This window comes from Lepeophtheirus salmonis, chromosome 11, assembly GCF_016086655.4.
Source record: "Lepeophtheirus salmonis chromosome 11, UVic_Lsal_1.4, whole genome shotgun sequence".
Classification (NCBI taxonomy): domain Eukaryota; kingdom Metazoa; phylum Arthropoda; class Copepoda; order Siphonostomatoida; family Caligidae; genus Lepeophtheirus; species Lepeophtheirus salmonis.
The window spans coordinates 14049657-14076679 of NC_052141.2; the positions used below are offsets into that span (position 1 = coordinate 14049657).

Genomic DNA, 27023 nt, shown 5'->3' on the forward strand with positions numbered 1-27023 from the left:
CAATTCAACCTTAAGTTATTCAAGAGTTTGATTAATAGTGATACAATAACAGAGCTTGAAGGCTCACATGAATGAAAAATAATCAGATGTGGAGAGGTGCTAGTAGTAAGATGATCAAGAGAACTTATGATTTAATCGTCGAGAAATGGGTGTTTAGGGAGTATTATCCAAGAGGAATTGAGAGTGTTCGAGTTTGTAGCATCCCTTTGGCTCCATTATGAATTATGAGGTGACTGAATTTGAGAAAAACGATATCCACAAAGTATGAAATGCATGTATATAACACAGAGGAAATTATTGCAGTGGTGGCAAATTTTTTTCTCCTTATTCTGATGATTGCTTTGTTGTAAGCAATCAGTGGATGATGAATGATTCTAAGTCCCCTTTTGGAATCCTTTCATTGAAATTCATTATTGCTGATATAATGTGTTTTCTCATTTTTATTTTTTTTAAATAAATAAAATTAGCAGGGAGAGTATGAAGCTCTCATATAAACAATAAAGCAAATTTATTATCCATACCTTTCATTTATGCATAAATACATATTCATAAAAGTGCGATAACTAAACCCTAATTATTCACGCATATACTATTTGAAAAGGCCCTATGTACTACATAGGTACGCTTGATATCTATAAAAGTTAGCAATGTCATTAAAAGTGCATAAATACGTCAGTAAACACTAAATTCAAATTTTTGAAATACTATTAAAAATACATAATATTAGAAAATATTGATACCAAAAGGTATAATTGTTCTTAAACGTCATAGTTATAAAATTTTTGTTCCTTATTGAAGTGGAAATAATACTATTGAGAGTTCTCTTTTGAGCATATAGAGGAAAGCAAGGTCTCAGACGTAGAAGAATCGACTAATTTAAATGCATGACCATTTTTCAGACTACTAGTAGTAGAGGTGGAATACATATTAGAACGATTCATAAGGACACCCAATTCCTCAGGTGTAAATATAGCTCCGTCTTTTCGATCCACAATCCCCGAATGATCACAATGTCGGAGGAGTCCAACGAGGTCCTTTCTAGTCAGATTGAATAAATTGGTATCATACTCAACTGACTTGAATTCTTTTTCGTGAATGACCATCTTTTCTAGTCTTCGTTTGGAAGAGGCAATTTGAACAATACGCTCATCGATGGTATTTGCAGTAACTAGTCGATAAATCATGACAGGCCTGGTTTGTCCGATACGGTGACATCGATCCTGTGCTTGAAGATCCTGCTGAGGGTTCCAATCAGAGTCGTATATTATAACTGTATCCGCTGCTGTTAAATTGATTCCGAGACCTCCAGCTCTCGTAGATAACAAAAATATATTTAAATCCGAGGAGGAACTAAAGTTATGGATATTTTCCTGTCGCTCCTCCAACTTCATAGACCCATCTAATCGAACATGAGAAAATCCTTGGAGTTGAAGATAATCTTCAAGTATATCCAACATTTTTGTCATTTGAGAGAAAATAAGAACTTTATGATTTCTTTTTACAATGAGCTCGTTTAAAAGCTGATCCAAGACCTTGAGCTTTCCACATGCATCTATCATATCTTTATCGGATCGGTAAAAATTTCCATCCTCACTCAGAGGATATTCAATTAAATATGGATGATTCGTGATCTTCCGTAAATCCATTGTAATATTCTTGTTACTAAAATTCAAGACTGCATTACGTGGAGCATTGCGTTGGCAACCAGTACTCACGTCGATCCCATTTTTCCATACCATAGCTTCATTACGTCTATTAATGGTATCGTCAATAGATGCATCATTTAGTTCGGAGTAGTACATTTTTTTCGGCCTCCTATTGCTCCGAATTAAATCCTCCTTTGAACTAGAGTCTGAAGTTTCAGAATCTTCGAGAAGAGTTTTAAGGGTTTTATTAATCGTGGCTTTATACAAATTCGTTTGGTATGCCGTCATTGGGCAATACACCAAGACTTCTTTCTTCGGAGGTATTTTTAATTCAATATCCGATTTAATCCGACGAAGCAAAAAGGGCGATAGAATTTGATGTAATGTTGTAAGCACTTTAGTTTCTCGTTCACTCATACTAATTGAGTCATTCTCATTCGCTTGGATTTTCTCTACACTAAACCAGGACTGAAACATATTGAGATCATTGAATATTTCAGGCATGAGGAAGTTGAGTAGAGACCAAAGTTCAGCCATGTTATTTTGAAGAGGAGTCCCCGTCAAAAGAAGCTTATTAGCAGTATGATACATTTTTAGCTCCTTAATTAGTCTACACTTAAAATTTTTGAGTCGATGACCCTCGTCTACGACAATATATTTCCAATTCATATTCTTGAACAATTTCCGACTATTCAAGATAATTTCATAAGACGTAACAAATACGGATTTGATTCCCCCACGGATTCCTGTTACATGAGCAACATCCTTCAATCTCCTAAATAGTTCCTTGCGTTTCTCCAAATTTCCGTGAAACAGTACTACAGGGATGTCTGGAGTAAATCTCTTAAACTCATTTACCCAGTTTCCGAGTGTTGATAAAGGAGCTACAACGAGGAATGGACCTTCAACACCCATTTCTATGAGATGAGCGAATAATGAAATGGTTTGAATAGTTTTTCCAAGACCCATTTCATCAGCAAGAATTCCATTAATACCATTTTCCCAAAGAGAACACATCCATTGAAATCCTTTGATTTGATAGTCTCTCATAATTCCACCTTTCACCAAAAGAGGTTGATCGTCTGGGATTTCTTTGCCCTCAAATAATCTATGTTTCTTCGGCGCAGTGTCTTCGTCGACAAACTTTCGTTTTTTGGAGTTGTTCAGACTCTGAAATATTTTTTTAAATATCAAATATGTGGTCACACAGATTAATTATCGTTTGTATTAAGAATCACACGAACCTGAAGAACAGTGCTCTTCCTATTTTTAAGCATTTCTTCTTTGAGCTTCTTAGAATTATCTTCCCTAAGTTTGTTTTTGAGATGATCTGCATAGAACTTCGATTTGCCCAAAAGATCCATCAGCTTATCAAATCTCTCCTCTTCCGAGATATTCTGTTCAGAAATCATCCCCTCCGTTTCCTTCTTAAACCTCTTCTCATTCTGAGTCTTTGCCTCCTCCTCAATTTGAATCCACTCATCATCAACGTCTAACTTAGGGAGAGTCTCATCCTCGCTCTCTTCTCCATTGTCTCTTTCAACGATCCGTCGTGGTTTAAGCGGCCTTATATGGACTCTTGTCTTTTGGGGTGGAGAATCATCCTCACTTGGTACTGAAGAGCTTGCATCAACCTTTAGATTCTCCTTTACATCCAAACGGAGCCTTTTAGACCTGGACCGAAGACCCATGACTTTTATTTGATTATATTGAATATCCCTTGTTGACTCTTAAAAACTAGTAAAATACTATAGAATGAAGAAGGGAGTGACGTCACTCCCCGGGAAATAAATACAAATATAATTTGTTGTTTGAAGGCGCGGACAAGAGGGCTAAGTAAACGATCGCTAACCGACTAGTACGCACACTTTACATAAGAAAATATATATTCTTCAATTACATAACTACAAAGATTTTATAAAAATCATATTAAAGTGTCTCTACTATCTATCTCTCCGTTGAGTGTATGTATTTCACCATATGTTTTAATAGCAACAAAAAACCTGGGGGATATTACAACATAATAAGTTAACTGAACTCTACAAAAAATATGTATGCTTATTTTTAATTACATTACAATGAATCCATTGATTATTAAGCGATCATTTATTAAAGCAAATATTTTTGAGCGAGCGCTTGGTTTCGAATGCTCCGTTAATAAATCCAACTTATCACGGAACTCGGCCTACCACTTCGAATTAGAAAAATTGGGTGTAGAGCATGTTCACATGGTGTCACAATTTGTGATCATCTATTGGATGTCAAAATGCGACCAACCAATAAAAGGACTTAAACCTTCTGTCTATCACAAATCCATCTTTCTATTGTCTATTATTGTAGATGTTAGTGGTTTTTTTTATTCTTAAAGCCATTTGATGGAGTTAAATCAATAATAATTGGAATATGGTACATTTTATACAGTAAAAGTATCAACTAAAAGCCCAAAAAGTCGCGTTTCTTTCAATGACTTTGATGAAAGGGAATTTACTGAATCACAAAAAGCGTCATAATTGAAGGAGACGCCTTTTTGAGGGCTCAAAGTTGATATATTTAATATATAAAATGGGGCGTCCCAATTGGGGGGGGGGCTTGATTTTAGAATTTTGAAAAACATTTGAATAATGAAATTTTTTGGAAAAAAATTAAAAAATCCGTAGCTATTCATACAAAATTAATTTTTTTATAATTTTTTTTTTCAAAAATCCATAGTTATTCTCAAAATTTAATTTTTTTGTAAAAAAATTTCTAAAATCTGCAGTTGTTCACAAAAAATTATTTTTTTTAAATCCACAGCTAATCATATATTTATTAAATTTTTTCCTAAAAAAAAATATTTAAATCCCCAGCTGTTCTCAAAATAATAAATATTTTGGAAAAAAATTTCAAAATTATATTTCTATTATAAAATTTTTTGAAAAAAAAAATCATATTTTTATTTTTTTGTGAAAAAATTTCAAAAATCCATAGTTTTTCAAAGAAAATTTAATTTCTTGGAAAAGAAATTTGAAAAATTAAATCAAATATTAATTATTCTTGTCAAAAACAAAAAATCCTTAATTTGAGGGAGGCTACAGTCACTTAAGCCCAAACCCTGCAGACGTGCCCTATAAAAAAAAACCTTTTCCAACAAACCGTGATAAAGCTTCATCAAATGATATAAAGAATTAAAAAAAGACATAACATCAGCAATAAACACACCTTGATGCAATGATAAACAGTGATATTTGAATATAATCAACGTAATATGTACTTAAAATCCCTAAAAATGACTAGATTTGTACAATTTTTTTATATCGATTAGGGGGTAGAACATTGGGATAGAAATGGATGGAGATATTCTTTCCATTGTAATAGTAGATATTAACTAAGTATATTATACATTTGTAATTCGGTTCTATTCCAATATACAATCACAGGCATGGGACGGAGGGGCTGTAGCTCTCCCCCTTCATTAGGGAAATTTTGTTTTTTACTAGATATTTTTTGGTCAGGATGAAAAAAATTTACACCAAAATGGGGATAATTTTTTTTCTTAAGATTTATTTTCTCAATACTAAAACGACGGATGGGAACGACGAGTGATCCTCCAAAACATTCTTCAAATTGTGAGGGTTACCATGTTTTTTGTTTTTTTTAACAGGTCAATTCTATCCTGGATTTTCACCTTTGATAATGCATATGAACAATGACGAAAATCCAGTGTAGAACAGGCATGTTAAAAAAAGAAACTAAAAATCGACATGGTAACCCTGACAATTTGAAGAATGTTTTGGAGGGTAGAAAGAATAATGCTCTTGACGTTTCATTAGATCGGCTAAAATCCGCTGTGACAAGGGAGGAAGGAGAAAAGAATATAAACAAGGACATTAGCAAGAAGGACTCCGATGTCGATCCCCAATTCTACTCTGATTCCAACAAGGACTTACAATTATAACTCTGCAACAAATCCTCAGGGTTACGCTCCGTCTTTTATGAGCAAACACGAACGTTCAATCAGGTTTTAAATATAATGTAATCTATTTAGAAAAGGATGTTCACTACTCAGGAATTAAATAATAATGACAACTGCTATGGAAAAGAGAGTTCATTCTTCTGATTACCAATTCCAAAAAAAAGAGTTCAGCTAAAGAATTTACCGAATTTACATAACTGGTTATAAGTCTACGTCCCTGTTGGACTTGGAGTAGAATTGATGATATAAAACCAAGTCATTCCTGCCTATATCATTTCTCTCAGAGCTACTTGCAGCTGATTTAATGAAACGTCATAAAAGAAGGCTCTTCTCCCAAACATTCAATAATTTGTCAGGGTGACCATTTTCATTTCCAGTTTCTTTTATTTGTATAAACCGGCAACTCATATTCTATGCGTGGATATTAATGTAGGAAAATTTGATGAAGCTATCGAAAAATATTTATTTCCTCTGAAAATTTTTAACAATCTAACATCCCCCCTCTCCCACAAAAATATATCCTAATAATGGCTTTGATTGGAAAGATCGAGATGTTAAGGACATAATATGTATGATAGGATTTAAATTGTAAGGAGTAATCAATGACATAATTTCTACATTTAACTCTATGTACTTTTTAAAAATAGGCTATATTACATATATTTATTATTCAAAACAATGAAAGGTCTATTAGAGGAGGCAAAACATAATTGTACGTAGTATGGACTCAAAATGACCTTGTTCTAAAATGAAACCGTTAGATAATTATGATAAGGAGGAGCCTTGATCCCTTTTAAGGGTTGATTTCTCTTCTTTTCTCCTTCTACAGCTGCATTTATTAGGGTATTTATGAGTGTATTTATTTAAATTTAGGTTAGGTGTTACTCAGCAATTGTTAATGTGTATATGTATAAAACATTTTGTATCTATGGTATGTAATATGGACTGAAGGTTATTCCGTGGGATCCTTTGTTCTTTAATACTTACGAAATTATATACTGGCAAATAGCTCATTTTAAAAAATTATTCAAGTGATGGGTTATTCGGATCACTATAAAGCATATGGCATAGGTAAAGAAGGGATTTTTGTAAAGAAAGAACACCATTTAGCAATCAGAAAGTAAAAAAGATTGTTTCTTCTTTTTAATGCATTATTTATTGGGTCGTCGTGGAGTTAACTTGCCTATCTTAGATGAAATAAGGTCAATAGAAATACAAGGTTATACCATAACGCCTTTCCTAAAAGTGTTGGACTTCCACCACGCTTTTTAAAAGTGACGTCAAAGAGTATAATTGTTACCAAGAGTAGCTATATATATTGCCTTCCTTGACTGTTACTGTAAGAGTACAACTGTTATAACCTATGACGTAATATCTGCCTGTCTTGTCCTGCAGTCGGTACGGTACATCAAATTGAAAATACAATCAACCCCGATGACATGATGGGATAACCTTGTATTTCTATTAACCTTGTTGCATCTAAGATAGGCAAGTTAACTCCATGACGACCCAATAAATAATGCATTAAAAATAAGAAACAATCTTTAACCTCTGTTTAAAAAAGAGACCCCCTGATAGACTTGATATTGGAATTAAATTATTGCATAAAAACTGTGATTTATGAATTTCACAGCCCTGATTTGTTTATATAGGTATATGTTTGACTATTCAAGTTTAATAAATACTTTTGATCCCCCCAAAAATATGACGAATGGCCTTTTGAACTTGTATATTGCCATTGTAGTTATTTATCAGTTCTTCAGCCGAATTAAGTAGTTAAATAAAAAAGGTATTCCAAAAAAAATATATATATATATATTAGACTTAATGACAAAAGTTGGGTTTTGGTATCCCTAGTTATTTTTTATTTCGGATTTTATTTTTCTAAACAAGAAAATAACCATCAAACGTCCAAAAAATGATCTTTCATGCACGCGCTTTGATTTGAAAATCTGTAAAATGTTGAAAAAAAAAATGAAATTTTGAATGTTGTTTCTTTAAAACTATCCGTTTGAATCCAGTTATAGGATTTTTATTTCATTAAGTATTGTAGATGAAAATTTTCTCTAACTTGTCTCAGGAACTGAGTATTTTCCCAACATCCTACTAAAGAATAAATATTATCTTTTGGTACCGTGTATAGTGCGCATTTATTTTGACGTGTCTCTTTATTTTTGCTTCTCAAATCAAATGTACTTTTATTGTTCATTTATCCCTAATAAGACACCCTACTTTACCAATTTATAATTTTAGAATACGAAACCTTAAAGTCTTAAAATACGACCTTTTACTTTTTAGAGTTGATTTGTTTTTAGATAAAAATATTTTTACTTTTATGTTGTATAAGCTTGATATTTGTCTTTTATTAAGAATATTTAATTATAATCATATCTGAATATTCACAAATACTTTTTACTACTTACTCATTGGATAATATATATTTATTAATGAAATTTTTTTAAGACCCACTATATGTATGTGCTAACAATATTTGCTGCTGTAGAGCTAAGACAACTCCGGAAAATGTGGAATTAAGATTCTTTTTCTTCTATAGTAGACTGGCATCGATTCCAATAGGGGTTCTAATTTGCTCAAAAGGGTCATAACGTGTGAAAAAATCGTCAAACAATAACGTCATATACGTTGTCCGCAAGATTAGAAAAGTCACCTTACTGTTGGAGCACACCTCGTGTGTTATCTACATAGAGGGCGCTATGAAAATTCTTCTAAGTATTCGCCATTTTTTTTTCTTTTTAAATAATAAGCTACAGACTGTCAAACCACCTTAGAGATAATATATATTTTTTAAGAGTTTGTTCATGCTCTATTCCTTGCTTTACCAAAAACCATCATGATCAAAACTTCAGCCCAAAGTTATACGAAATCTATCATCATTAATGTTAATTGGTAGCATTTAGGGAACGTTAAAAACGTTGTTTTGGAAGAGAGCAGCTTAGCTAAGGGCGTCTGCAAGGTGTGGGCTGATGTGACTGCCCCAATATAATTCTTCGGACACCCCTGTTAGGTGTTATAATGGTACATTAGATCAGCTACAAGCAGCTGCCAAAGGGTAGGGGAGAAAATAAAGAAGGACATAAGTAATAATTACTCAGATGTCGATTCTTCATTCCATTCTGAGTCCTAAAAGGACTTGATGTTATAACTCTTTACCAATCTTCAGGGTTACACTTAGTCTTTTATGATCATATAGAAATGTACTATGAGGTGTCGTATCGTATAAATCAATGATATATTGACTTTAGTAGAAAAGGAACTTCATTCTTCAAGAATTAAATAATAATGACAGCAGCTTAGGTAAAGAAAATTCACTCCTCAGGTTGTCAAATCCAAAAAACACAGGCGAGCTAAAAAATGCGACCAATCAGCATCACTTGCTATAATACAGACAAGGTACAGGGTACCCCTCCCCGAAAATGTTAACAGTAAATACGTGTAACAGATTCACGGAAGGGATAAAGGGACTGTCGTTCCAGTCGGTATAATTTATGGGGCACCATGTTTTAAAAAAAATTATGGTAACAAGATGAGAAAGAAAATTATATATATTTTTTTAAAATAAAATTGCAAAATGATAGCTGGGAAGCTGAATTATTAGATTGTTAGACTCTTCAAATTGAACACTATATCCCTTCTAACGTATTTCGCAATCTTTTCTCCAAGAAGAAACAAAAAATAGGCCCAAATCAATTGGTACTCCGTAGTTAGCCAATTATTTCCATCTGTAGAGTTGTTATTCAATAATTATTGGAAATTGTTCACAACTTAACAAGGACTAATTCAAATGCAACCAATCAATTATCAGAACACTAATAAGGTGAAAAGAAGTAAGCAAATCGACAACTGACGATGTATTTTTTTATGTTAGTGAGGTAACTAAATAAGCTTCAACATGATGCATTACAAATGTGGAGCCCAGGGTTCATACTTGGTAAGTAATTATCAAGGTAGTGGATAATATTATCGAGTACCTTGGTAATTATAAACATATGTCTCATCAAGTCCCCAAATTGAATCTCCTTCCATATCAAGGTAGTGCATAATATTATCGAGTACCTTGGTAATTATAAACATATGTCTCATCAATTCCCCAAATTGAATCTCCGTCTATTTGATTGGTGCATCAAACATAGAGTTTAAATCGTTATAGAATTTATTCTTCTCATATTGAAATTCATCTCCTTTAGGAAATTTACTCTAAATCTGTTTTAAATTATGATTCATCGGTCTTTGAATCGTCTAAGAACGGCTCTCATGAGAGCCTTTATGTTTCAATACGATCCTTGATGAACGTTGAGTATAAAATGGTCCATTGATCTAAACCATAGTAGAACTCTCAAAATATTTTGAAGGGTGTAGAATGAGCGCAGAAATATATTATGTTTCAAGACGGTGGTTAACCTAAAAGTATTTTTTTATAAATAATAGTATATATATTTCTCAAAGTCCTTAGCTAAGTAAAAATTTACCCAACAAGAGCAAGTTAATTTTCATATTTTGAGGTAAGGTCTCAAAAGTTTGGAGGAAAAATTGAATTGTATTTTTTTATATACATACATATTATCTTTCTTAGTTAAAGGATACTTGACCTTCTGCATAAGTAGGTTGCATCTTTATGGGTGTGTTCATCCATTCATCAAAGGAAATAGGGATATTCTTAAGTTATATATATACATACTAAGAAATGCTTATAAATAAATAAGTTTGGATATGAATAATATATTGTCTTTATTCAACAATACATAATAGAACAGATTATAATAAATATTTAAATAAATATGTTTTAACAGACGGCCTTTGAATGAAATAAAGGCTTAGAGGGATTTAAAAAGGAGACTTAAGCTTCGTACTTGGGTGGAGAAGGAGCAGGGGCGTACTTGGGAGCAGGAGCGTACTTAGGGGCAGGAGCGTACTTGGGAGAGGAGTGTCCGTATCCTTCCTTGGGCTCTGGGGGGTATTGAGCTTCACCCTCGTATTTGACATCAGCAACGAATCCGTTTTCGGCATCAGCGTGATATGTGACTGTTTGGACACGGCCATCAGGAAGATTGACAGAGTAGCTTCCTTGCAAGTTACCGTAGGAATCTTGTTCTTCGTTCTTGTTGAAGGCAGCACCGGTGTAGTCATCCTTTACTCCATATTGGTATGCAAAGGGTTGAGGAGGGAGTTCGGGATCCTTGTAGCCTTTGGCAGGTTGGTAAACAGGTGCTTGTTTGTAGACTGGAGGTGGAGGAGCGTAGGGCTGATCAGCAAAGGCAGCCGCGATGAGGACAGAAAGTACGATAAGCTGAAAGGAAGGAAAGGATTATACGTGAAGGATATTGAAGGGGAGTCATTTTATTTATTTATATATATTTTTTTAAAGTAGTAAATTAAAGTCTTTACCTTAAACATGTTGATCGTTCAAAGGATTTGAATGGATTGATGATTTCCTCTCTAACTGAGGGTCCATTTATACATCACCACCTCTAGAGAAAACCCTGATGCACATTAGAAGCAACATCGGCCCTCTTGACAGTGTTGCATCACTAGCGTACGCGGCGTACATATACTATTTTAAGCCACCCACCCAAAGTACATATGGATTTTTTTTCTTTTTTTAAAGGAACAAGGTTGAAGTCGGAAAAATATTACCTTTGGCTTTATTTTGTTATTATTATAACTCCTAATACTTAAAACTCAAGGTAAATCCTAACGACTTTTACCCTTTCTTATTCTACTCGTTCCATTATGGGTACTATGATCCCCTTGTCCATGCGTAAGGAATAAGTGGATTGAAAATTCATTTTGTGTTTTCTTCCAATATTATAAATATAATAACACAATGTAAACAGAGGTCATTCATTCTAGGTATGTCTCTAGCAAGTAGCAACAACGATCAAAGGCTCAGTCCAAGGTGATTAGGGTTCATTATATCTAAAAAAAACCAAAAACATTTTCATATAATATATACTAACATTGATGATTGATGAAACCCATCTAGCTTCATGGGTATGACAAGTCCTTATTTCTATTGGATTTCACAACTTCTTTTCTACAATAATATGAAAAAAGCCTCAAAATCACTTGGTAGGTTAGCTAATTCTTAGCCAACTTTGGAATTATTATTCACAATTTTGAAACACGCATGACGTCATCATTAATTCATAGAATTGTTTTGACCGAATTTGAAATGAAACTGTTCCAATGCGATTTTTATTTGTACGACGAGGGACATCTGGAGGGTTGTACCCCCCATGAAGAAATTTTTGTCATGGTGAAGTAAAAAAATTCATTAGAAAACTGGGATAAATAATTTTTTGAACGGATTTATTTTCTAGAAAAACGTCATTCGATCAAATTCTAGTAATTCAAAGACCAAACTATAATCCTGCAGAACCCCTTGAAGGCTTATCCAGATTGGGTTTTTTTTAGGACCAGCACAGACCGAACGACTTCGTTTCACTAAAAATCATAACTGGTTTAGGATTTTTTGACCAAATTTAACTGTAATACCTATATCAATAATATCAGGGAGTCTGTGACTGCAAGGGTGGATTGAAGGGGCTGTTCAACCCCCTTTTCAATCCCTCTTTTCTATATATATATATATATATGTAAACGTCATGAGGTCAAATGAAGGATTCTATAAAAAGAATCAACTATACCATAATCAAAAGTTTCTCTAAGGGCCCTCTTAAAAGTGTTCTGAACGTTGATTGGTTGAATTATAATTATCTTTGGTTGATTTGTGGACACATTTAATGAATTATTGAACAATAACTCATTTGGCAATCAGACTCAAACGAATGTCAAATAGAAATCAATTGTCCGATCTGGCTGAAAGTTAGTGTTTTGTTCTCCCAAGACATGCTACTATAACCTTGACACGCGCCAGTAGTTCCATCTCTCGGCCTTTGTAAGGACTTTTCAAACGCCCCTCGTAAAATGGATATAATATTCTGTATATTTAAAATTCTCTTAATTAGAATTAAAATAATTAAATTCTTGTATTTATATTTCTTTCTTTCTTAATTTTCCTACTCTTTTGACATCTGTCCTTGGGATTGTCTTGGAAATAATATCTCCTCCCTCATTTTACTTCCTTCTACTATTCTGTCTACTTCCCATTGAATAGATTCATGGTTTTATTTCCTTGAAAGATTAGATGTCATCTATCCAGCAATCATTATTAACATCTTTTTGCGTCTAGCTTTGTTCTTCATATCCTTACCGATAGATGGGGTATGTAGGAGCACAATCAAAATGTGGGATTGGCAGTTTGAAAATAAATGCAATTAACTAAGAATTGATTATTTATATGTAACTTCAATGATATCTTGCTATTATTATTTTATCTAAGCATAAACAAAGTATTATCAGGGACATCCCCAGGGGTTGGACTGGAGAGGCTGTAGCCTCCCTCACATCTCAAAAAAATTAAACAATTTTTGTTTTTTACTATAAATCTTTTTGGTCAGTTATCCAGCAGAGCAAAACATATTACATTTGAAATTTAATTTTTTGAAAAATTTTTTACAGAAATTTTTTTTTTTTTTGTGAATGGCTATAGATTTTGGATTTTTTTTCCAATCAATTTAATTTCTTGTGAATGCTGTGAATTTCGGATTTTTTTTTCAAAAAAAAATAATTGTCTGTAAACAACAATAGATTTTTGAAATTTTAAAATTTAATATTTGAAATTTATTTTTTGAAACTTTTTTAAAGAAAATTAATTTTTTTGAGAATAGCTATGGATGTTTGAAATTTTTTTGAGAATAACTATGGATTTTTGAAATTTTTTTAAACAATATTAAATTTTTTGCCAAAAAATTTAATATTTGAAATTTACTTTTATAATTTTTTTGTGAATAGCTATGGGTTTTGGATTTTTTTTCCAAAAAAATAATTTTCTGGAAATAACAAATTTAATATTTGAAATTTAGTCTTTGAAACTTTTTTAAAGAAAATTAATTTTTTTAAGAATAGCTATGGATTTTTGAATTTATTTTTCAAACAATTTAATAATTTTTTTTTTTTTCCAAAAATTTAATATTTGAAATTTACTTTTATAATTTTTTCCAAAAAATTATTTTTTTTGTGAATAGCTGTTGATTTTTGAAATTAAAAAAAAATTGAGTTTGTTTTTTTTAAATCCAAAAACCAATCCTCCTCTCCCCTTCCCAAACAAAAAATATTTATATATATATATAATCCTCCAGACGCCCCTGATTATAATTATTGATTAGATATTTTATATTCGATAGTGAACAAAGGAGGCGTATAGAAACTTTTCCTTCCGTGAATATCTTAAGTTCCTCTATAGGACATAAAAGTTTATTGACTTCATCTTTTATTAATAAATAATATATATATACACTTATATTCTTGCTTGACAACGCATAAATATTATGTAGACAATAACCGTACGATGGTCTATACTGCTCATTAAAGAAAATAAGTATTACTCTCTACCCATTAATTTTATTTCTGGAATTAAGGATATACTTTTGGGGGTTACTTTACTAACATAGTTATTATTAGAGCTGAAGATAACATGTCGAAGGAGCGTTAATACATGGTGCTTTTGTCTTTTCTACTTTGTATACTAAATAACATTCCTTCAAATATCCTTATATACCACAGGTTCCTCCATCTAAGATACAACCCTTTCTGAAAATTACAATAATTGTTTTATTCCAAAAAATATCTTCAGATTTGGAAAATTTAACTCATAAACATAATCAAGGGACCCTCATGATGGTTGTTTATTTGGCCTAGCAACCTATAAGCTCGAATCTGAAAGTAATTATGATTTTTATAAATCATCAAAATTCTAATTGAAAAATAAAAGTCTCTTTGTATTAAAATAGATACTTAGATTGTCTCGACAAATACGCTTCAATAAATAAATTGGCAAAACATTTAGTTTTAGTAAGTTATTTTAAGCGATATATATAGGGTATGATTTTAGAACAATGTTATAATTTAATGAAGGAAAAGGGATTTTAGGATAGCTCCTTAAATACGGAGAAATAGAGTCACGGATATCAAAAATAAATGTTTAAATAGGTTAATTATATCCCCTACTTAATCTTAATGGAAGTTTTCCAACATGTCCTACATATTTGAGGATATATGTATATTAAAACTTCATCTTACGAGTATTAGAAGAGACAAATAACGTTGAAAATCCAACTAATAATTACATTTGTATGGTTGTTCAAAGATTGTATATTTGGTTGCATGCTTGCTATTTATTGTAATAGGGGGAAGATGACTCTAATATACTATATTCTTACTTTCCTGAAAGGATTTCTTCTATACGAAAATAAACAAACCAAATATAATATACCTTGAAATAATTTCACTATCTAATATATTATGACTAATTACACATCTGCATTTCCACATATTTTGAACTTTGGAGTCAATAAACTCAATTTCTAAAATATTTGTGGTTATTATTATATATATATATATTTTTTTTTTTGCTCTCATTAAGACTCCGACCAGAGAGTCAAGGTGCAACATTCACTTTTTTAAAAAGAAATGCCTATTAAACAATATAATAATTTCATCCAAAATATAATAAGTAAAAAAATAAAGGCTAAAACGGTTTTAGGGTCGGAGTATACAAATAGCATGCATCAAGGATTGTATGGGTACATTGCTTTTAAACACAAAAATAATTAGATGGGTCTACACTAGGGTGGCCCTTACAAATTAATGTTTTAATTTGAATTGTTTTTAAACGTTCCGTTATAATCCCTTCATTTTTAAAACATCGCAGTCTCAGGGGCGTCCGAGAATTATATGGTTTTTTTTGTTTTTTTGAGTTGGGGGTGCCCTTGTTATTATTATTTTTTTGTAAAAATTTCAAAAGTCCTTAATAATTCATAAAAATTTTAAAAAAATTTAAAAATAGATTTTATATATTACATTTCATAGAAAAAAAATTAAAAAGCCGTAGCTCTTCACGCAAAAAATTTCCTATATTAAAAATTTTGAAAAAAAAATTGTAAATATTAATTTTTTTTTCAAAAAACTACATTTATTGCTAAAAATTTCAAATATTCAAAAATCCACAGATGTTCACAAAAAATTTAGTTTTTTGGAAACAAAAATTTATAATTTCACAGCTGTTCATAAAAATAATATTTTTTGGGAAACAAAATCAAATATTAAGATTTAGAAAAATTGTTGTATTAATATTTTTAGATATTTTAGTCCACCTCCTGCGGACAATTATGTGTGTAGAATGTTTATCACTGTAATTTATGTAGTTACTGACGCTCACTTCAAAAAATTTGCACTACAATGAAAAGTTGGTTTTTTGGGGTTTTTTTATTAGTTGAAAACTTAACAGTTGATGTTTTTCATATGCTTAAATCCTTGAAGAATGAGTTTAATAGTAATTGATATAAGCTAATCACTAATGCATGTGCCCATAAATGACTGAAGTTAACACTGATTACACAGGGGTACACTCATTTTGTACAAATGAATTCAAGCCAAAAAAGGAATTTATCTAGTAGCTTAAAATCCAAAATTGATTATAATTTTTTCCTCAGTCATCTGAATTCTGAAATATCTGGAATTATTGTAATTCGGGACTATCATCATACAGAATCATTTTTTCCCCTTCAAACAATCCCTAAATTAAAAGTAGGATTGATAAAACTTATGTAAATGGGTTTTTCATGATTAAAAAGTGTTTAAAATGATTCTGTACCTTGTTTTGAACTGCATATATTTCCATTTTTAGGCTGAAAAAAGATGAAAATCGACACTTTTCTTTAGACCCTTATAACTTATTCATAATGCATAGTGATGAGAAACATCATAGCTTATATTATAAAAAAATATTCAATGTATAATTTAAAGAAAGATCTTCCTTTTACGAGTCATGACATCATGAGATTGCTATTGAATTGGGAAATAAATGATGATGATGTTGACTATTTGCTTGTATAAAAATCCCATAATAATTAGAATCACTTAAAAATACCAAATGGAACAAATATCCTTGGAGATACATATTTTTTAAATAGTTTTTTTTTATAACTATACATTGAATATTTTTCTATAATATAACCTATGTTATAATAAATTATAAGGGTGTAAAAATGGAAATATTTTGAGTTCAGAATAAGATACATAATCAATAAAAACAATTTTACATAACCTTTATTAATCCTACTTTTAATTAGAGGATTATTTTATGGATAAAATATTACTTCTGGATGTTAATAGTCCCAAACTACTATTGTTCCATTTTTTCCGACTTGAGATGACCGAGAGAAAAAATTAAATCAGTTGAGATTTTGTGCTATGAGATAAACAGCAGTTGGTATGAATGACTTATTCGGCTAATTAAAGCCTTTTTCTTTTTTTTTTTTTTGGGGGGAAGGTTGTGTGATATACATAATAAAATTAACAATGTGAGGACCATTGAATGATAAAAATGGAAAGGACCAATAAAAAATGAGACTGAAGGGAAAAATTTGAGTAGGAAATCCGTCTCGTGACCGATCCAACACTAATTAAAACTAGTCTTGCGTAGATCCTTATTTAGGACTGAAGACTTATTTTCACTCTCTATCCGGTACAATTTAGTCCTGTATATCAGTTCTAAAACTGGTAAAGTTCCATACTTGATGCCGTCATCATTCGCGTCTACAGTAGCCCCTCCCCCTCGAAAAAAAACCCAAAAGAACTAAGAGTTTTTCCTTTTTACTAGAAAACTTTTTGATTTAAAATTTTGTTAACAGCTCTGGATTTTACAATTTAAAAAAAAAAATTAATTTCTTGTAAACAACTATGGATTTTTGAATTTTTTTTTCAAAAAATTTATTATTCGAAGTTTTTTTCAATAAAGTTAACATTAAATTAAATTTTTCAATTTTTTTACAACAAATTCAATGCTTCAAATATTTTTTTTTAAATTTAAAATTTTGTTAACAGCTCGGGATTTTACAATTTGTTTTCAAAAATATTAATTTCTTGTAAACAACTATAAATTTTTGATTTTTTTTTTCAAAAATTTCCTATTTGAAGTTTTTTTCAATAAATTTGAAATTAAATTAAATTTTTAAATTTTTTTTTAATTTAAAATTTTGTTTACAATTGTGGATTTTATAAATTTTTTTCAAAAAAACAGGTATGGATTTTTGAATTTTTTTTTCAAAAAATTTACTATTCGAAGTTTTTTTCAATAAAGTTAAAATTAAATTTAATTTTCAATTATTTTACAAAAAATTTAAGTCTCCAAATTTTTTTTTTAAATTTAAAATTTTGTTAACAGCTCTGGATTTTATAATTTTTTTTCCAAAAAATAAATTTCTTATAAACAGCTATGGATTTTTAAATTTTTTTTTCAGAAAATTAAATATTTGAAGTTTTTTTCAATAAATTTGAAATTAAATTAAATTTTTAAATTTTTTTACAAAAAATTTAATGCTTCCATTTTTTTTAATTTAAAATTTCGCTAAAAATTGTGGATTTTATATGTTTTTTTAAAAAACAACTATGGATTTTTAAAATTTTTTCCTAATAAATATAACGAATAGATTTGTTATTTTGATAACCATGAGACTTTGATATTTAATTTTTGAAATTTTTTTCGAAATAATTTAATATTAAAAATATAATTTTTGAAAAAAATTTCCCATAGAGTTCTTTAAACCAAGTCCCTTCCCTCAATTAAAAAAATTATAATCCACTCAACTTTATTTATTATTATTTTTTGTATCAGTTCTATTAATGACCATCCGAAGGACTGAGAGTCTTAAGTATTTGTTCCAAGAGCTGATGGGACTAGATCTGAGACTCGACTAAAAAAAAAAAAATAAGGACAAATACAACACTGATTTGAACCTATTGAGAGGGTGAGAAAATGATGATAAAAATATTGATTTTGTCAGTAAACAAATAGAACTTATACTCTACCCATCATTTGGTTATCTTTTTTCTTAATAATACTTTATGAATAAACCCATTAAATATTCTTTAAAATACTTTTAGTGGATATATAAATGCAAGTAAGTTTGTGATCTATGCGTGGAAGTGCCTTTACAGGGTGTCCACGATAAATTGGAACTATCTTAAAAATCAACCTGCTTGATAAAAATGGAATTTGGAGTGTATTTGTTAATATGAAAAAGTTAGACATGATATTAAACAATAAATTTATTCAACATGTCCTTCCTCAGCAGCCACCATCTTCTCCATTCTGCCCCTAAAGGATTTGCATGCCCTGATGACTTCTGCAGAATCGACAGCATTCTACTCCCTCGTAATGGAGCCCTTCAGGGCCGCGATGCTCTTGTGGCTGACCTTGCACACCTCCCTCTCCAACTTCCCCTACCAGTAGTAATCACACAGATTGAGGTCGGGTGAGTTGGAGGGCCAGGTGTTGCAAGAAAGTGATTCGTGGGAGTTGAAGAGGTTAGTGGTACTCATGGCGATGTGTGCGGCACGGAGTCTTGTTGGAATATGAACTCCCTCCCAACGGCCGTATCCTTCATCCAGGGGATGACGAACTCCTCCATGACTTCGCAGTACCTTATCGCGTTAACCCTGTCCTTGGGATTGAAGAAGAAAGGAGGCATCACCTCACCAGTACTGCAGATGACACCCAGGGGCATCAAGGAGGCCGGGAACTTTGTGGTGAAGACCGCAGGGACCTCTTCTCTCTCCTTGGTAACCCACCTGTCATTCTGGACGTTGTAGCTTCTGTCAACAGTCCAGTTCTTCTCGTTGGAGAAGAAGATGATTCTTCCTCCATGGCTCTTCAGGTCATTGAGGAGACGCTTACCATTAGTGAGCCTGGTGGCCTTCATGGATGCCGTGAAAATGTGTTGTTTGGCAATTCGGTACGACCTGTACTGAGGTCCTCATTCACAGCATTGGAGACCAGCTGCTTGCTCACTCTACGGTTCTTGGTCAACCTGGACAAGAAAGTCCCCGGCGAAGCCTTGATGGACTTCCGGAGGCCTTCAAGGAAGCAGGGAGTGCGGATTCGGTCACTTCTCATGTTGTGAGCCTTGCGGCAGACCTTCCCCTCAACCTCCCTGACATTGAAGACCCGGTACACCATGGTCTTAGGGTAGTTAAAAAGCTTGTAGATAGCACAGGGCTTGTGTCCCGCACGAGCCAGTTCGAGGATGGCGTCTCTCCTTGCTTGTTCCATGATGACTATTGTTTGTTGTCAAAACAATTGTGGTGGAAGTTAAAGTGTATTGTTCACGCAACCTTTTATATTAGTATGATTTAACCCCGAATATCCACATTATGGATCTGGATGAGGTTTAAAGTAGTTCCAATTTATCGTGGGCACCCTGTAAATAGGAAGTGAGAACAATACTCAGTGACTGAGTGATAGTTAGACAATAGCCATAGATTCCTGACTTTATCGTTACTTGTGGAGTTTCCCTCAGATACTCCTCTCTAGATACACCTATTTGTGACTTTACAAAAGATGTCCTTGATCCCTTCAAAAAGAGGTGAAGAGGAGAAAATAATATTATCAAAAAGGTTAGATGGTATTTGTAATCTTCATACATAATGGAATGTATGATTAACCTATACGTTAAAAAGAAGCTTTATAGAGAATATAAATACTCTACGACAGTTGTAACGAAGGGTCATTACGGACGCAGCATGCTTTGTGGTGGTCATGTACCAGCCGGAGTTATCCAGGGGTACGTCAAAAATGTCGAAAAATAAATATTTAATGTAGGCTCAATACTCGATTTTGTCCATTTTTACAAACGCATTCACATCAACTCCCTCAAATGACTGTTACATAACAAAGGCACGTCCAAAATGGCTTTGGTGAATAACTGCCAATAAATCCTGGATAGATGTGACTAGCCTTTATTTACGAGTGTTGTTATCTTCACATTAAGTTTGGAAAATTTTCAAACTACCCTTGTTCTACCTTGAACGTCAGAGAGGTCAAAAAACTCAAAGAAAAGACATGAGTCATGTCTGTTTTTGAATTTACTTGTCACATGACTCTTCCAGATTATCATGAAAAAACTTATAAAAATGTATGAATTTTACAAATGGACAGTGGTAAAAAAATTAGCTAACCATGTAATATATTCTATAGTAATAAATCAAAATAGGTATTTACAGGATAGTACAGCAAAACATGGATTGTTAGTTTATTTTCTCATTACTATGAACCGCTTTAGTGATTATTTTTTGATATTCTGTTTCCGCCGTCCTTTTTACATAAACAAACTATACTAATTATTTAGTCATTTCATCATCATAAGCGAGCAACAAGCAAAAGGCAGTGTATCTCAGATATCCTAGATGCTAGAGTTGATGTGATGTGATGAGCTGTACTAAACTGCTGCTTTATCTCCATTGTCTTATTTAGGTTGAGGCCTTATTCAATACAACAGCTAAACGCTCGCCTAGAATTGCATGGTTTTATTTTATATGTATACAAGGTCCGCAGAGAGTTCTGTTAAATGTTTATTAAAGATCCAATGATATAACTAATTACATAATTTACATATAATTATAAACATAGGTTGGCACAAGTTTCAAAAACATGTTGCATAGCTTTCATTCGAAATGGTTACCCTTAGCCTTGAACACAGACTGAAGTTTCTCTGGAAAGGACATACAGGCTGCACACACTAGGTTCATGGAGATAGGGTCCCAGGCAGTCTCCAGTTTGTCCTTCAGGTCGTTCAAATTCCTGCTGGGGATTCTGCTCTCAAGAATGGACCAAATGGAGAAATCCATGACGTTTGGGTCAGGGATGGAGGGGGCTAAAATGTCTTGTCTTTAAAGACAGTCACACCACCGCTGCGCCTCTCTAGATGTGTGGAAGGGGGCACCATCCCATTGTTCTATGGCTCATTCTGGAAGTGCTGTTGGGCCCAGGAGCACGAGCTTCCCCCATAATAGTGCTGATCTACTCCTTGGTATTGATCTTCACCCTGGCTAGCACAAACCCCAAGGGTTCTTATACTAAGTTGACTCCATCGTCCTCCAGTTCACCTTTTTGGGCCATAATTTGATCATTTCTGGGCTTAAAGGCCTGCCCCACAGTAAAAATCTTCTCGTCACTGAACACAATTTTGGGAGCTCTGCTAGTTCTCAGCTTCTTAGATTGCTTCTCTCAAGTCTTTTAGCCTTCACCTTGTTTAACAAGTGCTGTTGCTTCTTCAATTTGTAGGGATACATCCCTAGGTTATCTCGCATAAGGTATCTCATTGTTGTTGCACCCAAGTTGAAATTCTTCTCCATCTTGGTGAGGTTCCTCCTGGGAATTCTTGCAATCCTTGCCTTGACTGCATTGGCGACTCTGGGCATCCTTTTGACCTTGATCTGCCTTGTCTGGATCTGTCCTTGATAGATTGAGTACTTCTCAATGGTTATTTTGATAAGTATTGGGTTGACCTCCAGGCTCTTCAGGTTCCTAAAGATGGCTGGTCGATATTTGCCCTTCAAGTAATCCTTGATTATATCATCTCTGTTGACTTCCATTGTGGTTAAAAAAACAGTTATTTTATTCAAAACTGTTTGTTTTGAATCTGATTTCAACCATACTAAAGTCTAAAAATAATATCTTGCAACCTTACATATAATTATATTATATAAAGTTAATTAAACAAGATTTTCCGTGGATCCTAGTTATCAAAATAATTGTATTTGTTTTTGGAATTTATTTCGCGACCCCACATCCGTGTCTCGGGACCCCAACTTTTGGAACCCCTGCCTTGAATGATGATAAAGTAATAATTGAATATTCCATCAATATGGTAATCAAAATGACTCAAATAAAAGTATTACGTGGCGCAGTATAGCGTTCCAATGCGAACAGTTATTACATTACTCATAAATATATAATAACCATCTAGTTAAATAGATCAAAATGAACGATAGTATGAATGTAAATTAGAATGCCCAATGTTGCTATTAAATAATAATGCATTTTAAAACGAGGAAATTGCAACTTTCGCATTGTGCTTATACAAGTTGCAACTTGTACAGGAAATGGTTCCTTTTCTTTTTTTAAATATCGCACACGCTCGAATGCACTGATATTTGTTAGATCAAGTATCTACGTAGTCCTAAAATAAACAAATTATTTTCAGACAGACAGACTAAGTCTCTGTATTTATAGATGACGATTATTATAATTGTTTCTTTTTGTTTTTCCATCCATTGTTAGTGTATCCCATGGAGACAAACCACATGCGACTGGTTTGTGTATATATAATGATCATTAGTTAATGAAAAATTATTATTATTATGCATTAAACATTTATTAATTTACTTATATGACAGTAACATATTCTATGACATACGAAAAATACCTATTTATCATGATATCCTTTTAAATTGAATTGATATCACGTCAAACCCTTTATTGTATCACGCAACCTTTCCTCCATGAAGAAACAGGAAAAAGGCCCAGAATCATCCGGTAGTTTGCTAAATAAGTCAATCCTACCAACTGTTTTTAACTCTTGCGTACTCTCCCAGGCTATCTATCACTATCATGTTATTTCTTCACAGTTTTTAAAATGAATTACATATATTTCGCAATATTAAATCCTACATAGTAGTCTATTTGATATTGTATTTGCGTATGATAGCCAAAATTTCTTCATAGAAATAATAAACTGGCTAATATATATATATATATATATATAGGACGAAGGATCAACAAAAAATTGTATTTCTGCCCTTTAGGAAACGGAGCATAATTTTAGAATAACTTATTACTTCGTTTATATAACGAAAAAATAAATTAATAGCCATGACGTATGAAGCGAGACGAGGGAATCAACAGCTGTCAACAAAATACATATTGGATTTTTTGTGTTGACGAGGTAACTCCGTGATATATAAGATAGGTTGGATCGGTCTAAAAAACTGAAAAGACTCAAGTCCTATCATTCCAGTCCAAATAAAATTTGTCAGTACTATGGCGTGGCTTTATCGGTCTTTACCTGTCGCATTTGGCTGCAACATAAGTACCAGAGAGGTGCAGACAATGGGTAAGGAATCTCAAGTAAGATGACTTTACTCCCAAAAAGTTTTCCAGAATTTGTTCGGAACATTTTACTCCAGAATCCTTCAATCGGACTCTGGACGTTATAAGGCTGAGAGAAAATGCTGTGCCTACTCTATTCAATGCATTCCCGCCTCGCCTTCAAGAAGAAGTTGCAAGAAATCTTTGGAAACGCAAGTCTCCTACAAGGAGGTCATCCTCACCTCCTAAAAAGGTCAAACCATCTCCTGGGCTCAACGAGATAGATCTTTCCCTGTTTGAGGTACGGAAAAAGGTGCAATTGGACCATCCCTATTCTCTCCCATCAGCTCAAGTCATTAAAGAGAAGCTCCAATGGCAAACGAATATGATTTCCAGGCTTGCAAACCGTTCTAAAAAATACAGATGTCAACAGAATACAATTTCCAAGAAGTTAGGAAACTTGTTGACGTTCTAAAAGACCTGAGATCCAAGAGAATGCTATCAGAAGAGGCTTTATCCATTCTTGATCCAATGTCTGACGTTCTAAAAACATTTTAAAAAGGAATGAAAATCAGAAGTGGTATAAAGGGAAGTCGCAGTACCTCCTCACCTCAGCTCCGAGCATTTGCTTTGACATTATCATTCTACTCGACAAAACAAAATGTAAGAAATACGTTTGACTTATGTCTACCTAGTCTCAGTACCATTCGAAACTGGTATTCTAATGTGAATAGTGATCCAGGTTTTACTCAATCTTCCTTTGATATTCTTAAATCGAAGGCCAATAAAGCTCTCGACATAATTCTCGTCAATTTGACATTAGACGAAATGTCAGTTTTCAAAAAAATTCAAACGAATGCGAAAAGATTTTATGGATATGTCAACATTGGTCTTGATGAAGAAGAATTATAGTGAGACTCTACCGGCAACAAAGGCCCTTGTCTTTATAAGAATTGGAAAGTTGGTTGTGTCTTAAAATCAGAATTGGAAAGTTCCAGTCGCTCATTTTTTCGAAGATTTGATCGACTGTCTTCGAAAAAGCAAATCTTGTCAATCAATGTCTGAGAAGGCTCCATTCAATCAATATAACAGTAACTTCATTAACTTGCGATGGACCTAGTAGCCATCAAACTATGGTAAAAAAATGGGAGCTTATTTGGAACCAGGCAAGGAGTTTCGATCTCTGTAAAGAAAAAACAAAGCTAAGTGATAAGAAAAGAAAAAAAGGTGCTCTTTCGACTTCTCTGTTCATTATTACTGTTATATTCATGACAATTTTCCTTTTTACTCCTAGCTAGCTATATACTTAATGATGAAAATCCATTGTAAATGGGCATATTATATAAATATTAAAATATTAATGTAAAAAGTATACATATATTCCTTAATTTGAGGAAGGGGCTGCAGCCCCTTTAGCCTACCCCCTGCAGGCGCCCCTGCCATCAAATCTTTACCATTTATATCTGTTTTTTTTATGGAGGACACCCCCTCGTGGTTACTCTTTGTACTTAAATCTTCTCTCTTCAAGAATGAAAGAAAAAGAAACCGAAAATCAACATGCTAACCCTGACAATTTGAAGAATGTCTTGGAGGAGAGAAATAATAATACTCATGACATTTCATTAGATCAGCTACAATCAGCTGTGACAAGAGAGGAAGGAGAAAAGGATATAAACAAAACATTTGCTAGAATTAATCCAATTTTAATCCCCAATTCTACTCTAAGTCCAAGAAGGACTTACAATTATAACTCTGCAACAAATCCTCAGGGTTACACTTCGTCTTTTATGAGGACTCACGAACGTTCAATCAGGCTATGAATATAATTGAATCTATTTAGGAATGTATGTTCACTACTCAGGGATTAAATAATAATGACAACTGCTAATGAAAAGAAAATCATTCTTTTTATTACCAACTACAAATTAACAAGCCAGCTAAAAAATACACCGGATTTAAATCATTATATATTATTAATCTGATCGTGATACAACAGTAAAGTTCGAACCGATAATATTATAATATATAAAAATAAAATGGGGACAAATATGTCATACGGCAAAATCTCACATAATATAAGCTACAAAAAATATATTTTTTGGAAAAAACTTTAGAGGGCATGACAATTCCTCAAAATTCGAAATTGATTGTTTTCATGTAACTTCAGCATTGATGATGTCGGTCATTTTAGGGGCTTAAAGATTCAAGTTTTATAACTATAAAAACCCTTTTACTATGAATATCTAGGAAAATACTGAACTATTGGATGTCAAAGTGGGATCAACAAGGATAAAAGAACTGAAACCTTACCCTCAATCCAAAATATATATCTCTAGGGTCTAGCTTTATTATATATCTGATCCTAATATCCATTAAAAATGTTATTACTAGTGATAATAAATTATCATTCTTTTGGGGATTCCCAGGAATCGATAATATTGATAATGATAAAAAATTATTGAGAAAATTATCGACACAAATAAGTTTAAATTTCAGTTTTTAGATCCTTAAAATTGACATATTTTGTGCGTATTAATAGCAAAGCATGGAGGGTATAATCTCCTTGTCGATTGCAAAGCTTAGTAGAAAAAAATTCAACACAAAAAAAAACTGCGTTTTAGTTCGGTAAAAGTTGGTGGAATAGTTAAGAGTGACTCCAGCTATAAGCTGAACCGAGACCGAGACCAATAGAACCTGAACCGGGTAAAACGTTGCTTATTACAGATGCATAATAACTAAAATAAGTTTTCCGAGAAATGCCAAAAAATTATTGGGAACCTATGAAATTATCGAATCGACCATTCCCGGGATTCAACATTAGGTATTACATTGTTATACAATCTTATTTCCATATTGTAATTAAATTTAACTATTACAACGGACAGAAATAGATATTTTTCTCTAATTGTCCTACTTTTCTCGTCCCTAATCGATTAGAAAAACAAAAAAATAGTTTTGCAAATATAGCCAGTTTTAGGAACTTTCAGTACACATTACATTGCTATATTCAAAGATCATTGACATCAAGTCGTATTCCATACAGGTGGTAAGTTTTTCTTACTCATAAAGCCATTTGTTGTAGATTTATTGGAAATTGGTTTATTTTATGTTGTAAAATATCAACTTTGAACCCTCATAATGGCATTTCCTTCAATTATGATGCAACTCATGATGTCAGTGACAATGTATTACGTCATTAATGATTAAGACAGAGATAATATGAATGCTGTTTCACTATTTTTCATGAATGATAAAACCAGCGTTTGGATCAAAAAAGTTGGGAACAACTGATCAAAATAATCAATAAGAGTTCCTGACGGGTTAATTTTAGGTAGGAAATGATAATAATCTTTAAAGGAGCTTACTCAGATCTAACACACGTATGAATTCATATTCAAATAAACTGAATCATTTCAAG

General features: G+C 32.5%; 3 protein-coding genes across 3 annotated transcripts in view; all 3 read right to left on the reverse strand.

Moving 5' to 3' along the window:
• RpS11 (ribosomal protein S11) overlaps positions 1 to 27023 on the reverse strand; it is a 91065-nt gene that overhangs the window by 31145 nt on the left and 32897 nt on the right. The window lies entirely within an intron of this gene.
• On the reverse strand, positions 492 to 3444 carry LOC121125918 (lymphoid-specific helicase). Its single transcript, XM_040721178.2, has 2 exons — positions 2891 to 3444; positions 492 to 2816 (listed from the first exon to the last, which is right to left on the reverse strand). Exons 1-2 carry the CDS (start codon positions 3335 to 3337, stop codon positions 810 to 812), a joined length of 2454 nt encoding a protein of 817 aa, XP_040577112.1. The 5' UTR covers positions 3338 to 3444; the 3' UTR covers positions 492 to 809.
• Positions 10328 to 11140, reverse strand: LOC121126184 (uncharacterized). Its single transcript, XM_040721492.2, has 2 exons — positions 11002 to 11140; positions 10328 to 10903 (listed from the first exon to the last, which is right to left on the reverse strand). The coding sequence occupies exons 1-2, from the start codon at positions 11008 to 11010 to the stop codon at positions 10454 to 10456; spliced, it is 459 nt and encodes a 152-aa protein (XP_040577426.1). The 5' UTR covers positions 11011 to 11140; the 3' UTR covers positions 10328 to 10453.

Coding starts and splice junctions, on each gene's coding strand:
- LOC121125918 (XM_040721178.2), bottom strand. CDS start 3,337: ATGGGTCTTCGGTCCAGGTCTAAAAGGCTCCGTTTGGATGTAAAGGAG. Junction 2,817..2,890: donor GGAAGAGCACTGTTCTTCAG/GTTCGTGTGATT, acceptor AAAATATTTCAG/AGTCTGAACAACTCCAAAAA.